The sequence below is a fragment of the Chinchilla lanigera genome, unplaced genomic scaffold (assembly GCF_000276665.1).
Source record: "Chinchilla lanigera isolate Chin_1 unplaced genomic scaffold, ChiLan1.0 scaffold00061, whole genome shotgun sequence".
NCBI lineage: Eukaryota > Metazoa > Chordata > Mammalia > Rodentia > Chinchillidae > Chinchilla > Chinchilla lanigera.
The window spans coordinates 9,162,415-9,177,465 of record NW_004955462.1 but is presented as its reverse complement, the minus strand read 5'-3'; the positions used below and the strand labels follow the sequence as shown (position 1 = coordinate 9,177,465).

Below are 15,051 nucleotides of genomic sequence, written 5' to 3'. Positions count from 1 at the left end.
ACGCGCAGGGGGGAGCCGCGCGCCCGATTGGCCTGCGTTGCAGGGGGGTGGGGCGGAATCTTCACTTTTCTCCTCCTTGCCCTGGAGGCCATGTTAGAGAAGGGAAAGTGAAGCCACACCTGCTCTTGGCTCCTTCCCTTGGACGAAAAAGGCCCGTAGTTAAAATGGGCTTTTTAGGTCTTCCGTTCCACTACTAAAGATGACATCGCACAACTCTCTAGCTTCCTTAGACTCGTGAGTGAGATACTACAGACCTCAGCTTCGTCTTTCTCTGCTCCTCTTTTGCCCATAGAGAATTAGACTCGAGCGACCTGAGTCCAGTCTTCTAGGGTGACGGCAGCCGTGAGCACACCCTCTGTCCGATCTCTGTCCCCAGGGCCCAGGGTTGGATGGGTGGCTGGGTGATGGCCGTCATATCGCGAGAAATGCCCGGAGGGGCGTGTCCAGGACGAGGAGAGGGCGGGGCATCTGCGGCCCCGCCCTCTGTGGGAGGGGCGCGGGCGGGGCTGTTGCCATCTCTGGAGGTTCTGGGTCGTCAGAGGTGGAGAGTATGAGGCGAGCTTTGGCCCCGGCATACCCCGGCTCCGCCGGGCAAGGAGCCGCCGCTGCCGCCGCCGCCGTCGTCGTCTAAGCTGGTGCCCGCGAGGCCCGGCGCGCGGATGGTGCGGGAGAAGCGCGGGGGTTGATCCGGCCGCGTCCCCGCCCCGTCCTCCCCGCCCCCGCGCGGTGGTCCCCGCCAGCCCTGCCTCGCCATGTCTCGGGGCGGCTCCTGCCCACACCTGTTGTGGGACGTAAGGCGACGGTCGCTGGGGCTGGAGGACCCGTCCCGGCTGCGGAGCCGCTACCTGGGTGAGCGGGGGCCCGGGGCGGAGGCGGAGGTCGCCGCCCGCGTGGGGGAGGGGAGGAGACCCAGGCTCTGGCTGGGGTCCCTGGGGGGCCGGGTCGGGGTGGGACCCAGAGATCGACCTGGCCGGTTAGAGCGGAGGTGGGCGCTGTGCTCTCCCCGACCGGCTAGGGCGACCGCCTTCCCCTCTGATCCCCGAGGGTTGGGGGTCCCCGCCGACGTCCTGACCTCGGGGGGACCTGGTGCCACCCCTGTCGCGGCGCGGAGTCCGGACCAGAGTGACGATCGCGCTCCCCGCCCCCGCCGCTTCGAGGTGTAGGGTTTCGCGCTCCTCTCCCACCCTGGAAAACACACTTGGCATCTTCTGTTTCTTACTTAAGCTTCCTGAAAACAACACCCAGCACAGAGGGAATAGTATTCCACTTTCTTCTCCTTTTGGGTAACATGATTTTGGGAGGCTTCTAGGTCGCGCTGGAGTCAACTAAAAAGTCATTGTCTTTAAAGTGGACGTACTTAATTTAGTCATTTCTTTGCAAGGTAAAAGATTTTATTTTTTACTGTTATTTGTTTTTGACTCTAACAAAAATAAATAGAAAATAGAAGAAAATGAAATGTTAGAGTGAACGGCTCTGGCTTGAGCAAAGTTAGAATTTTAAATTCTTTTGCGAGTTTCAAATAACATATGAATATATTCTCTTTTTAAAACTCAGGAAGGGAAGCAGAAATCTCAGTGTTCTTTCCCATTCCAGTTGCACACTCTTGCTTAGGGGTAATAATATTTTCGGTTTCCTGAATATTTTTCTAGTTTTTTAAAGTAGTGCTGGGGGTTGAACTGAGGGTCTCATGTGTGCCGCACAGGGCTCTATCACTAAACTACATCCCCAGCCCTTTCTAATTTTGAAACAAGATCTTGCTAAGTTGCCCAGCTGGCCTTTGGCCTGGAACTTGGGATCCTTTTGCCTCAGTCTCCTGAGTACCTGTGATTACAGGCGTGTGCCACCACGCTTTATTTTTTCAATTCTTACAAGCACATATATACATACCAAATGTGTGTGTGTGTGTGAGATAGACCTGCATGTATGGTGTCTTAAGCGTTGTTTTGCAAACTTGCTTGTTCTGCACATTTGGAACTCCTTGCATGGTAGTAAAGAGCTCCTTTGTGGCTTTTAAATTATTACATAATATATAACAATATGAAGTACCTAGTTGAGTCAACCTTTTTCTTTAAATGGACGTTCACCGTTGCTAGCATGGGTGCGTGAGCATCCTTCTACTGCTTTTGTGCATTGGTTGGAGGAGGAGCCTAGAGTGATTAATCATCTTAAAATGAGCATTGACAGAGTGCTTTTTAAAATGATTAACCTAAAAAGATGCTTCCGTAATTTAGTTTTGGATTTTTTTTTTTTTTTTTTTTTCCGGTACCGGGAATTGAACTCACGACCTTGCACTTGCCAGGCAGGCGCTGTGCCGCTGAGGTAAATCCCCAGCCCCTTAGTTTTGGATTTTATTTACTGAGGAAGAACTTAATTTTAGTTTAATAAAACAAATACTGACATTTTGTGAGTAAATTTGTATTTTGGTCCTTTATTTCAGTTATTTAGACAGTTTGGACAAATACTTATGTGTAGCTTTATTTATTTATTAGAACTTTGTAAATCTTTATTTGAAAACTTTACACGACAGTAGTGAAAAAGACACACAATCTACACATTCTTCCCCCCAGCTTCTAGGGCAGAAGGAGACCAGAAAGAAATATGATATTTTAGAGATTCCCCCTTGATCTGCCTGGCTTTTACTCCTGGATAGGAAACAGCTTCATAATTTCACAAACCAGTTCGAGCAATCTGATTTGCATGGTACTCAACCCCAGGCACCTGGGTAGTGGCATCATCGACCCTAACTTCAGGCATCTGAGGGTGCTGGTGTTGAGGAGCTCAGCGGCAGCCACTTGGGTACTTCATCATGGCCCTGGGCTGCAGCCAGCTCGGTCTTGCTGTTGCAGACGGCCTCCCCCTGGGAGCTGGCCGAAATGGTCAGTCAGGTTTCTGCTCATCTCAGATACATCCTGTTGTTAATAAGACCACCAAAATATCAGGATCGCAGTCTCACCTTCAGGATGCCACCGACTCACATGAAGCAGAATGTGGGTCGAAGGTTTGACCTGAGGGAGGTGTTGTCCATTAGGGCTCAGAGTATTCAGGTGGCAGAAGCCTCACTGTGGGCACAAGGCCTCAGTGAGGAGATTACAGAGCTGGAGGTGGCAGCCTGAACACATACAACAATGGGTACTTTTGGTTCAGTTCAGCTTTTTTGGTGATTGCATTAATTAAAATATAATAAATCGTACACTTACTCCCTTCCTACTCTCAGCTTCCTAATGAGAATGGAGTTGATGTGATGGATGTAGGGAAGTCTACTGACTCTTACATGTTTATTTATTTATTTATAGTTTTATTATGGATGAGGTTTCAATATGTAGTTGGCCTCGATTTCTCAGCAATCCTTCTGCCTCTGCCTCCCAAGTCCCGGGATATCTGGTGTGTGTCACTATGCCTGGCGAGAGTCCACTGACCCTTAACTTGAATTAAACATTTTCAAATAAATGTGTGTACCTACAGGTAGTTCTGTGTCTCTTCTAGATGTTGTTTTGGTATTAGAATCGAACCTAAGAGTCCATCCATGCTAGGCAAGCACTCCACCACTCAGCTATGTCTCTACTCCATTTTTATATTTTTATTTTTCTGAAGCAGTGGAGATTGAATCCAGGATCTTGCATATGCCAGGCAAGTGCTCTACCACTGAGCCACATCTTTAGCCTTTTTTATTTCTTGAGCTATGGTCTTTTTTTTTTTTTTTTTTTTTTATGTACTGAACTAGGGTCTTGGTGAGTTGGCCTGCTGGCATTGGACTTGTGATCCTCCTCACTCAGCCTCCCAAGTGCTGACATTATAGGCATATACTACTGTATTGGGCCATAGTCTTAATTTGGGATTGTAATCATTAATGAACCTGATCTAAATTTTAATGTAGGGTTTTATTTTAAAGAGTAATCATTAAAGTCCATAATCAGGGACATCTGTAGATTTGAATGTTCCAGAATTACTGAGATACAGTGCACTGCAAGGCATCATGGCACACGCCTCTAATTCCAGCACTCAAGAGACTGAAGCAGGCTGGGTATGGTGGCACACGCCTGTGATCCCACCACTTGGGTGGCTGAGGCGGGAGGATCGTCTCGAGTTTGAGACCAACCTGAGCTACAAAGTGAGCTCAAGGCCAGCCTGAACTGCATAGCGAGACCCTGCTTCAAAAAGACAAAAAAAAAAAAAAGAGAGACTTGAGGCAGGAGGATCTGGAGTTACAGGCCAGCCTGAGCTACATAGCAAGACCCTGTTTAAAAAAAAAAATCCAATAAATAAAGATACAGCATACTGTAGAGCAGTGCTTCTCAATGCAGTGGTTGTTATAATAACTTCTTAGCCACACATTTTATTTCCATACTTATGTACATTTATAGACTTTGTTTAGAAAGAAATTCTTACTTGTATGCATTTATTTCTGCTCATATTTCTTGTTATTGGACAGATTTCCCTATAACTTAAATTTACTTTCTAACTTTTGTAAATTAAAAGACAGTGATTAACAAAGTTATTTTAAGGAACTTTTCTAAGAAATTTGTTTAGTATGAAGTGTAAAATATTTAATATAAAATGCTTAAGTTATGATTAAGCGGCCAGTGACATATTAGTGGAGGTTGAAATATTTATTTTCTAAGTTTAGAAAGTTATCATCCTTTGAATATCATTAGAGTCAGTGTGTATTGAAGTGAACAAGTTTACATTTAGATCACTCTCTAGTGTACCCTGAATGTGTGCCTTTTAAATTACCAGGTTCTTCATACTGTGTTGTTAAGTTACAATATATTAGAGAAAAGTCAGTGAGTTTTGACTTTTGCCTTATTGTTTAGTCACTGGGCAAAAATCTAAGGAAATATTTGTATATTGTTTCTTCAGCCTTGAAATCTTAATGAGAGTTGAAAAAATGTGTGGTTCTAGTAGTGAAAAATGACTGTCAAATATAACAAACACTGTAAAGTATATTGATTATTGTTTCAAGCAGGATCATCAAAGACATATTAACAAATCATAGAAACTGTAGACAGTATAATAGCACTACTGTGGACTTCCTTCATTGTGGTATGGGATGAGTCAAGTTCAAAGTGCGTAGAAGTTGAAGAAGCCTCTGGTACTATAGAATTTATTTTACAGGTATGGTGTATGTTAGGGTTTTTAAAATGTTTTGACCATGACCCACAGTAAAAATACATTTATTTACATCACAACTTGTGATACACATAGCTAAAATAAAAGATTCTCCAGATGTAAATTTAGCCATACTGGATGGAGTGCAATCTATTTGTATCCTGTATCATGTTCTGTAAAACGTTGGTGTAGATCCAGTAGAATACCCACTAATGAGTCTTAACTTGAGGTTTGCAAAGCTGTTCTAGATGGCATGTAGTTTTTACAATGTTACTGAGTGTTAGTGACTTCACCGTGAGGGTGGGTGAGGTTCCTAAGTATTTAAAGCAGATTTAATAAAGATTAAACACTGGTGATGGCTTACAAGGAAGATATAAATAGTGAACCTTCATTTATACCTTGGAAAGAATAACTAGGGTAGGACATGTTTTACATCCTCATTTCTTGAGTAAATACCTGCTGTGAAATTACTGGGCTGTGTATGATAAATGTATTCAACTTTACGAGAAGCTGCCACACTGTGTTTCAGAATAATTATACCATACTCCATTCTCTCCAGTAGTGTATGAGAGTTCCAATTGCTCCACTTTTTCCTCAGCGGTTAGTGTAGTGAGGCTTCCTAATTTCAGCCTTTCCTAGTAGGTGTAGAAGTGTATTATTGCTTTAGCTTGCATTTCCCTAATGATTGATGATATTGAGTATCTTTTCATGGCTTTTTTTTTATGTCTACATACTTTCATTAGAAGTATTTAAGTTGGGGCTGGGGATTTAGCTCAGCGGCAAAGCGCCTGCCTGGCAAGTGCAAGGTCGTGAGTTCGGTTCCCGGTACCAGAGAAAAACCGAAAACCAAAAAAAAAGAAGTATTTAAGTTTACCTTTTTATATTGTAATAATTTTTTATACTGTATAGTCTTGGTTAAGTCCTTAATTAATTGGGTTTTATACAGATACTTTGTCTTTTTTTTTTTTTAACATTGTCTGAAGTTCATACTTTTTTGTGTCCTAGAAACAATCTATGTAATCCAATACAGGTTTTTTAAAAAATTCATTTTAAAAATAAAAGAAGGAAAATGTACTAACAAACAGACATCCATTTACAAAATAGCATAAGAACAAGACAAGCAATACAGAGATACAGACAAAGTGGTAGGAAATTAAAAATGGTTGTTGTATTACATATTGATGTCTTCAAAGTGGTTTCTCAGGAAAATACAGGTTTTTTTAAACTGTGATTTTTTTTCTAGAAGTTTTGTATTTTATCTCTTATATCCAGGTCTACCAACAATTTTGAGTAATTTTTTACACAGACTGAAGTAAGGGTCAAGCTTTGTTTTTCTGTATGTCAATGTACACTTGATTCAGCACTGTTCATGAGAACATTATTACTCCCTTTTTGGTGAAAATCGGTTGACTGTAAATGTTTAAGTCCATTTCTCAACCACATTTCATTCATCTAATCCTCTGTCCTTGTGCTGGCGCTTCACGTCTTTATTATGAATGTTGAAATCAGCAGTGTGATAGATTGGACTTGATCCTTTCCCCCAAAATTGTCTTGACCATCTTGGACTCTTTTTAGTTCCCCGTAAATTTTATATACAACTTTGTCAATTTCCACAAAAAAAGACTTGGAATTTTTATGTTAAATTTACACATTATTTCAGGGAGACCTGTCATCTTTACAATATCAGATGTTTCAAACTGTTTCTTTTTTATGTCTGTGGATTTAGATAATCTTTGATTCACTCCTCAGTGTGTTGTGTTTCAGAGTTTAATTTGTCCTTAAATATTTAATGTTTTTAAAGCTACTTTAGATGCTATTATTTTTATATTTCAGTATCTAGTTGTTCGTTCTATGTAGATATATTATTGTTTTGGTTTATTTTGTTTTGTACTATACTAGGGTTTGAACCTGGGGGGTCACAAGTGCCCCACAATTGAGCTACCTTGCCAGTCCTTTTTATTTTTTATTCTGAGACAGTGTTTCAGTTTCCCAGGCTGCTCTGGAACTTGTGATCCTCCTACCTCAGCCTGTTGAGTAGCTGGGATTTACAAGTGTGTGCCACTCTGCCTGGTATAATGGTTGTTTTTTGTTTTTCTTTTTAATATTGACCTTACATCATGAGTTTGTGTGATTGTTTTTACAGATTTTTTGGCACTTTATGTAGATCATTTTGCCACTGCATGTTACAGCATGTTTCATGTTCTTTCCTCTGTATTCCTTTTGCTTTGTGCTTTGCTTAACTATATTTGGTAGGTCTCAGTAGAATCTTAAATGGAAGTAGAGTGGACATCCTTACCTCATTCCTGATTTTAGATGAAAAAGGTTGTCTTTCACTTTTAGGTATATTGTTAACCTAAAATTTTGGTTGATGTTCTTTATCAGGTCAAGGCAGTTCCTTTCTGTTCCTAGATTGCTGAGAGATTTGTCCTGACTGGCTGGTGACATTTGTCAAGTTATTTTGTTTCTGCCATCTATTGAAATGATACTCTGGTTTTTCTTGTACTGATTCTGTCATTGTAATATTTTAACATTGATTGATTTTCCAATGTTGAACCAACATAATTCTTAGCCTATATCTCACTGGTCATGGCAATTTATCCTTTTCATATTGTTGATTTAAATCTTGGAAAGAATTTTGGGTTGATATACATAAAAAGTATTAGTTTAGCCAGGCGTGGTGGCACATACCTGTAATCCCAGCACTCGGGAGGCAGAGGCAGGAGGATCACTGCGAGTTTGAGATGAGCCTGGGCTACAAAGTAAGCTCAAGGCCAGCCTGAACTTTCTTAGTGAGACCTGTCTCAAAAAGACAAAAAGACCAAAAAAAAAAAAATGTGTATATATATATATATATACACACGTATATATATATATATATACGTATATATATATATGCACACACACATATGTATATGCATATATATATTAGTTTTTAGTTTTCTTGTAACAGTTATACCTGGTCTAGATGGCAGGATATTGTTGACTGCAAGAACGAGCAGGAATGTCTTCTTTTTTTCTAAACAGTTCGTGTAGCATTAAAATCACTTTTTTCTCAAATGTTTCATAGATGTCATCATTGAAGCCACCTGGACTTGAAGTTTTCATCATGAAAAGTTTTTTTCTAATAGTTTAAACAGCTTTAAGGTGAATTGTGGATGCTTATATAGTTAAAACAAATAATACAAAGAGATACTATATAACCGTCAGACAGTCCCCTTCAGTGGTAACATCTTTTGCAACATAATATCCAGGAAATTTGACACAGATGCACTTCTTGAGCCTTTAGATTTTACAGTGTTATTCATGTGTAGTTTCATGCAGTTTAAACTTTTAATTACTTTTAGTAGATTAATGTTTAGTTTGGTTAATTTTAATAGACTATGAAGTTGATATACAAAACATTGCTATTGCAAGGATCATTTCTGATACCCTTTAAGAGCCATAATCACATTTTTCTCTCACTACCACTCATCTCTATAATTTTGTCACTTCAGGAATGTTATTTGAGCTGGGCATGGTAGTGTACACCTGTGGTCCCTGTTACTTGGGAGGCTGAGGTGGCAGGGTCACTTGATGTCACAAGTTTGAGACCAGCCTGGGAGCAGCACAATGAGACACCGTTAAAAAAAAAAAAAAGACCATTATATAGATAATTTAAAAGTGTCTTCTTTTTTTCTTGTTGGGTTGTTGTAATCTGATAAATGACCATGTGTAACCTTTTAAGATTGGATTTTTCACTCAGCATGATTGTTTTGAGACTCATACAATTTGTTTGCATACATTGGTAGTTTATTCCTTTTTGCCTTTGAGTAATGTTCTGTAGTATTGGTATGATGGTTTAATAATTCAGCTGTTGTTGAGTATTTGGATTGTTTCTCATTTCTTTTGCTAAAAACAAAAGTTAATATTTATGTACATGTTTTTGTATGAACTTTTTAAATTTGGGCTATATAATAATAATATTGTTTAATTTTGCATGAAGGGGCCATTTTCTTTTCCAGCACCATTTTACATTTCTGCCAGCCACATATGGGTAATGTAATTTCTCTGTATCCTCTCCAGAATTTGGCATTATTGGTATTTTTTAAAATTTGAGCCATTGTTATAAGTGTGTAGTAATGTCTCATTGGTTTTATTTTATTTTTATTAATATGTGTTTGTGATACATAATAAATACATTCATAATGAGAATGAATATATCTGTAACATCTTGATCCTTTTTGCTTCCCCTTTCTCTTTCCTCCCTCTCATCTCTTCTTGTCCTCAGATCCCCTTCCCATTTCCACAAAGTCTATCTCCATGTTTTCTGCCATCTTTTATTTTGTTCTTTAAATTATTTATACTTTGAGTTTCTCATATCAGAGAAACTATGTGATATTTAACCTTCTGTGTCTGATTTATTTTACTTAATATTATGTCCCATTGGTTTAAATTTGCATTTCTCTTGTGGCTAATGGTGGTTAATATGCTTTCATGTGCTCGTTTTCCAGCTGTGTGTTTTCAATGAAATGTTTCTTAATACCTTTTCCTGATTTTCTAATTGGATTTTTTCAGCTGTTGAATTTTGAGAATTCTTTATGTATGTTAGGTACTAGTCCTTTGTGGATGCATGGTTTGCAAATACTTCACCTGGTCTGTAGCTTATCTTTTGTTCTCATCAAAGTGTCTTTGATAGGGTGAAAGTTTTTTCTGTTTGTTTTGTTTTGAGGCAGGGTCTCACTATGTACCTTAAGATGGCCTTGAACTCAGATTATCTTTCTTCAGCTTCCTGCGGGCTGGGATTCTAGGCATGTGCCACCATACCCACCTAAGGATTTTAATTTTGGGGAGGTCCAGTTTCTCTGTTTTTTCTTTCTTAATGGAGTAAACTTTTGGTACCTCATTAAAGAACTTTTACAGTATTACTGGGTCTTGAGGATTGTTTCCTGTGTATTTTCCCTGAAACTTTATGGTTTTACATGAAAGCTCAGGAATCATTTCAAGTTAATTTTTGAATAAGGATTGAGATTTAACTTGAAATTCATTTTGGTGTTTTATTTTGTGGTGTCCACTTACTCTAACAAGTTACTCAATTTTTTGAAAAGGTTGTATTATCTTTTCAATTCAGTGAATTTGTATTTCCTTTTCTAGCACCATTTTGCGTTCCTGTCAGCCACATATGGGTAACGTAGTTTCTCTGTATCCTCTCCAGAATTTGGCATTATGAGGTTGTTTTTTTTTTTTTTAAATTCCATTCATTGTTTTTTTTACCTTTGTATGGATCTAATTCTGAGTTCTCTGTTCTGTTGATTTCTGTATCTAGCTCTCTGAATATCATACTGTCTTGTTTCTGTAGCTGTATAGCATGCTTTACATTAGAGTGATTTCTCCATTTCATTCTTTTTTTTTGAAAATTGTAACAGATGTGGATGTTCTGTAGGAAATGTAACTGACATGAGTGTTCTGTAGGAAAAGCCAGTGCCCTTTTTGTCATGGACCTAAATGTACAGTTGGCCCAGGACTTGAAGAAGTTAAAGGAGATCCTTGGGCAAGTGAGGCAGTGATAAACTCAACTGCTGCCCTTCCATTAAGGTGTGAGAACAGATAAGGAGCAATATTTGTGAATTACATAAACATCTGCCCCAGCCTGAGCATAAAAACGAATATGAGTGTAGTGCTTGTGGGAAAATGACTGACTCATTCTAACCAGAAACATACAGGGAAGGAATTCTGGGAAATGTAGCCTAGCTGAGTTAACTCTCTTTAGAACCACTACACTTAACTCTTTCGCTTGTTGTTCAGTGTAAGGTTTGTGGTAGGAGTGAATCGGGGTTTCCTGTCTTTCCCTCAAAGATTGGGCGTTTATTCCTCTTCTGGGCACTCGGACCTTTTGTGAAACAGGAGCAAGTAGTGAGTCTTCGCTGAGGGTCTGTTTGGTAGGGTTTCCCTCAGTGGCTGGAGGCATTTGCTTCCCCTCAGGGAATGACTGGAGAGGGAGCGGAGCTTCATTCCTACCCGTGTGAGACAGTTTCTCACATGTTTCCGGCCCTGTTTTCAGTCTCTTATGAGAACTTGGTGGAAGGAAGCTCATGGGAAAGAGCTGGTGACTGAGTATAGACTGCTTGTGTCTGGGGTTCCCACAGACTATTCCTTTAGCGCACGTTAGATCTGTAGCATCCGTTTACATTTCCATCATTTTCTTCTTACATACTGCAGTGGGGTTTATCTTTTTGTCCTGTGTGTAGTGCCAAAGAGGAAACAGGTCTATGTCCCATTGCTCCTTAGACAAGGCTTGTTACCTTTGGTGTTCGTTTCTTCTGATTATCTGGTAAGATGCTGTGGGAACCAAAAAGGTTGTTTTTCAAGAAGATAGCAGCTGGCTGTGACAGATATGACTATGGCATCATGAAAAATGCGCCTTGGAAGAGGCTGTTAGATTTCCTGCTCACCTGTGATTTCTAAAAACAGGACTCATGCAGAGGAGGGGACAAAAGGTACTGCTGTGGTCAGAAGGTTTGTGACCCCCCCCAAAATTTATGATGTCTAAATCCTGGTCCTCTAAGGTGGTAGCACTGAGGTGGGAACCTTTGGGAGGTGATTTGATATCGCAGGTAGAGCCTTCATTAGTGGAATCGGTGCCCTTAGAAGAGACACTGAGAGCTTGTTTGCCCCTCCTGCCATGTGAAGGTACAGGGAGAAGGTACTGTCTCCTGGGAACCAACCCTCACTGCTTGTCAGTCTGCCCATGCTTGATCTTGGACTCTGGCCTCTGATACTATCTGAAAAACATTTCAGTTATCTGTAGCGACTCAGTGTAAGACATTGTATTGCAGCAGCCTGAATGCGCTGAGAGAAGGCCAGTGGAGTGAAAGGAAGGCCTTAAAGTGAGGGAGGAAAGGCAAAATGTGTAGATGACTGGGAAGTCTGGCCTTAGAAGTAGCTCAAAGGACAATACTCTCAAATAAAATTGAAATAAAAATTTTGTTAAAGTGCTTTTGTAACTCTACTTCTTAGTTTCACCAGACTTATTCTTTTTGCTTAGCCAGTTATCTTAACCCCTTTGATGAAGAGATACCTTTAAATAAAATCTTTAACTTTTTTCAGACAGTATTAGCTGAGAACAGTGGTGGCGAACCTATGGCACATGTACTGCAGCGGGCACGCAGAGCTCTTTGCATCAGCACACGAGCCAAGTGTATGAGTTGTTTTTTCTAAACTAAAACCTCAGTATTCAGGTTTAATTACAGTGTTGGCACTTTGTGACAAATGAGAGGATTTGGGTTGCAGTTTGGGCAGTCACCCTCTGAAAGGTTCACCGCCACTGGCTTAGAACAACTCCTCATGAATATGGCGAGGGAACTGATTTTGTGTCTGGGCATTGTTAGAAGTTTTGCATATGCAAATTTCCCCCTCACAATAAATCTGTAAAGTTCATGGTGTTATTCTTACTTTTACAAATATAAAACTGAGGCTCTGAGAGATGTTTTACCCAGTCTAAGTGTAGTACGTTCCAAGTTAGATATTTTTATCTATGCCTAACATTTCTTGTCCCACCAAGCGTCTAATAATGTAGTACAGAAGATACATATAAATTACAATGCTGTTTCATAAGTTAGACAACCATTAAAAATGAGCAGGAACTCTATGTTTATTGTCACTAGAAGGTGTTCATGTATTTATTGAGGAAAGTATAGGTTAGATAATAGAATGGAGATTATGATCCCAATTATTTATTCACTAATTCAGCAAATATATTTTGAATACTTTGAGCATCTGTTCTATCACTTGGGGTGTTTAAATAAATAAGAGTGTCCCTCTTATGGAGTTTATAGTGTAAGTTGTCAAAGTAGAGATGAGATTTTAAGAGGGAGGTTGGTATACAAAGTCACAGTAGTAAGTTCTTCCTTAACAAATGTGTGATTGTTGGGAGAGGATCCTTCCCCACTTCATTTCTGCGTATCTTGTGAGCAGAGACACTTAGCTGTTTTCAGGACTGTCTTTTCAGTGAATCTGGTGAACAGTTTGGAAGATGTAATATATCCAGAGGTAGAGGGCAAGTTCATTGTCTAGTATAATAAAAATAGTATCTTCTGAGCCAGGTGTGATGGCTCATGCCTGTTGTCTCAGCACTTGGGAGCCTGAGGCAGGAGGATCCCCATGAGTTAGAAGCCACCATAGGCTATGTAGTGATTTCAAGGCCAGCCTGAACCACATAGTGAAACCCTGTCACAAACAAAGTCATCTGGACAAAGGTTAGGCAAGTTAGCTTGATAGAAGGTTTGGATTCCAGTATCTCAGGGTTCCTTAAACCCATCTCATCATGCCCAGCACACACCCAGGCACCTGAGATACTGGGACTTAGGAGTCAAGGGGAACCAATGTAAGCCTAAGCTTACACTGCTTGTGTGCTGTGGGTGGTAAAATGTTTTGCCTCTGACTTCAGAGTCTTGTGTCTTCTGCCAGCATCCAAGAAATGAAGGCAGGCTAATTGGCTGTCTTGCAAATAGGCCAGACCCGTCACAGTTTTTAATAGCATTCAGTTATGAATTGACTTTTATTTTGAGAGAGCTCAGTTTTTAAACTCACAGTTTGTATTTTATGGTGTCTTAGCTTCTAGGAGCACACTCTGTGGGATGTCTATATGACACAGTTTCATCTCCAGAGTTACATAAAAATATCATTCAGGACCCATTTAGCTGTGTCCTATCTCAGTACATATTTGCAGAAATACATTTCATACAGAAGAGTTCTTGCCAGAATAGCTCACTTTGTCTTACGTTCTTTTGTGTCCACCACCATTTTCTCTAGACCAAAATGGCTAGCTCTGAGTTTTCAAGCCCAGATTTAAAAAACTGGAAAGTTTTTCGTATTTTAGCATTTGAATGAGTTCTGATTACTGTCATATTATTAATTTTAACATTTTATTAACTCTTAGTTTATAACTCAGCGGGATTACCAAGCTTGCCCTTTGGCCAAAAAAAAATGGATTAAAAAAAAAAATTTGTTTCTGAGGCCGAGGATATAGCTCAGCAGCACAAGCGCCTGCCTGGCAAGCGCAAGGTCCTGAGTTCGAGTCCCAGTACCCACAAAAAAATTGTTTCTGGTAATTCATAACTTCTTAGAACTGAAAATCAAATATGAAAGTGTGTTGTAGAAAGTACTCTCTAGCTCATGAAAACCTTTTACAGAATTTTATTTTTTAAAAATTTCTCCCATTACAGAATTTTAGGTGGTTTTATTCCAGTAAATTTAGGAATCACTGAGGATCCACCCCCCTCCCGAAAAAAATATCTTTTTTTAACCTATGTATTTATTATCCTTTACTTCACCAGCTTACTAGTTATGTATAAGGAGGAATAAAACAAGTTTGGCTCCAAGAGGATTTTGAGCGTTACACTGAATAGCAAGAAAATATAGTAGATAAATTTGTCCTTTGTGACAGTGTACAGAAAGTATAAAATTAATTTAATTTGAGAGTTTATCAGCCTGGTTACTTACTTATTGCTCTTTGTCATAAATTCATATGCCTTTCATTACAGCTTCTGAGTAAACATATTTTCTGGTGTATCTTTGGTAAAGATGATTCATTTCTTAGGAGATTTTTTTTTTTCCCAAGAAGGAACTTTATTTCTGCAGTGTTTTAACTATTCTGTTGATGGCATTTAGGTGATTATGTTTTACCCTTGTAAAGTTAACTAAAATTAGATGTGTTTAAAGATCAGCGGCAGCATATTATTGTTGTTTGCCGTCCCATTTAAAGTTGAAAACCTTGCTGGGGATCATGATGCACACTTGTAATCCTGGCACTCGGGAGGCTGAGGCAGGAGAATTGCTGCAAGCTCAAGGCCAGTCTGGGCTACATCAAGACCAGCAAAAAAGGGCTGGGGATTTAGCTCAGCGGCAAAGCGCCTGCCTGGCAAGCGCAAGGTCGTGAGTTCGGTTCCCGGTACCGGAGAAAAACCAAAA

At 39.8% G+C, this 15,051-nt stretch overlaps 1 protein-coding gene across 1 annotated transcript in view; it reads left to right on the top strand.

Moving 5' to 3' along the window:
• Positions 1-484: 484 nt before the first annotated feature.
• Positions 485-15,051, top strand: part of Dcaf6 (DDB1 and CUL4 associated factor 6) — a gene marked incomplete in the record, with an annotated part of 140,272 nt that continues 125,705 nt past the window's right edge. Inside the window, 1 exon segment of the mRNA XM_013521421.1 lies at positions 485-849. Within this exon segment, the coding sequence (XP_013376875.1) occupies positions 753-849 (97 nt within the window).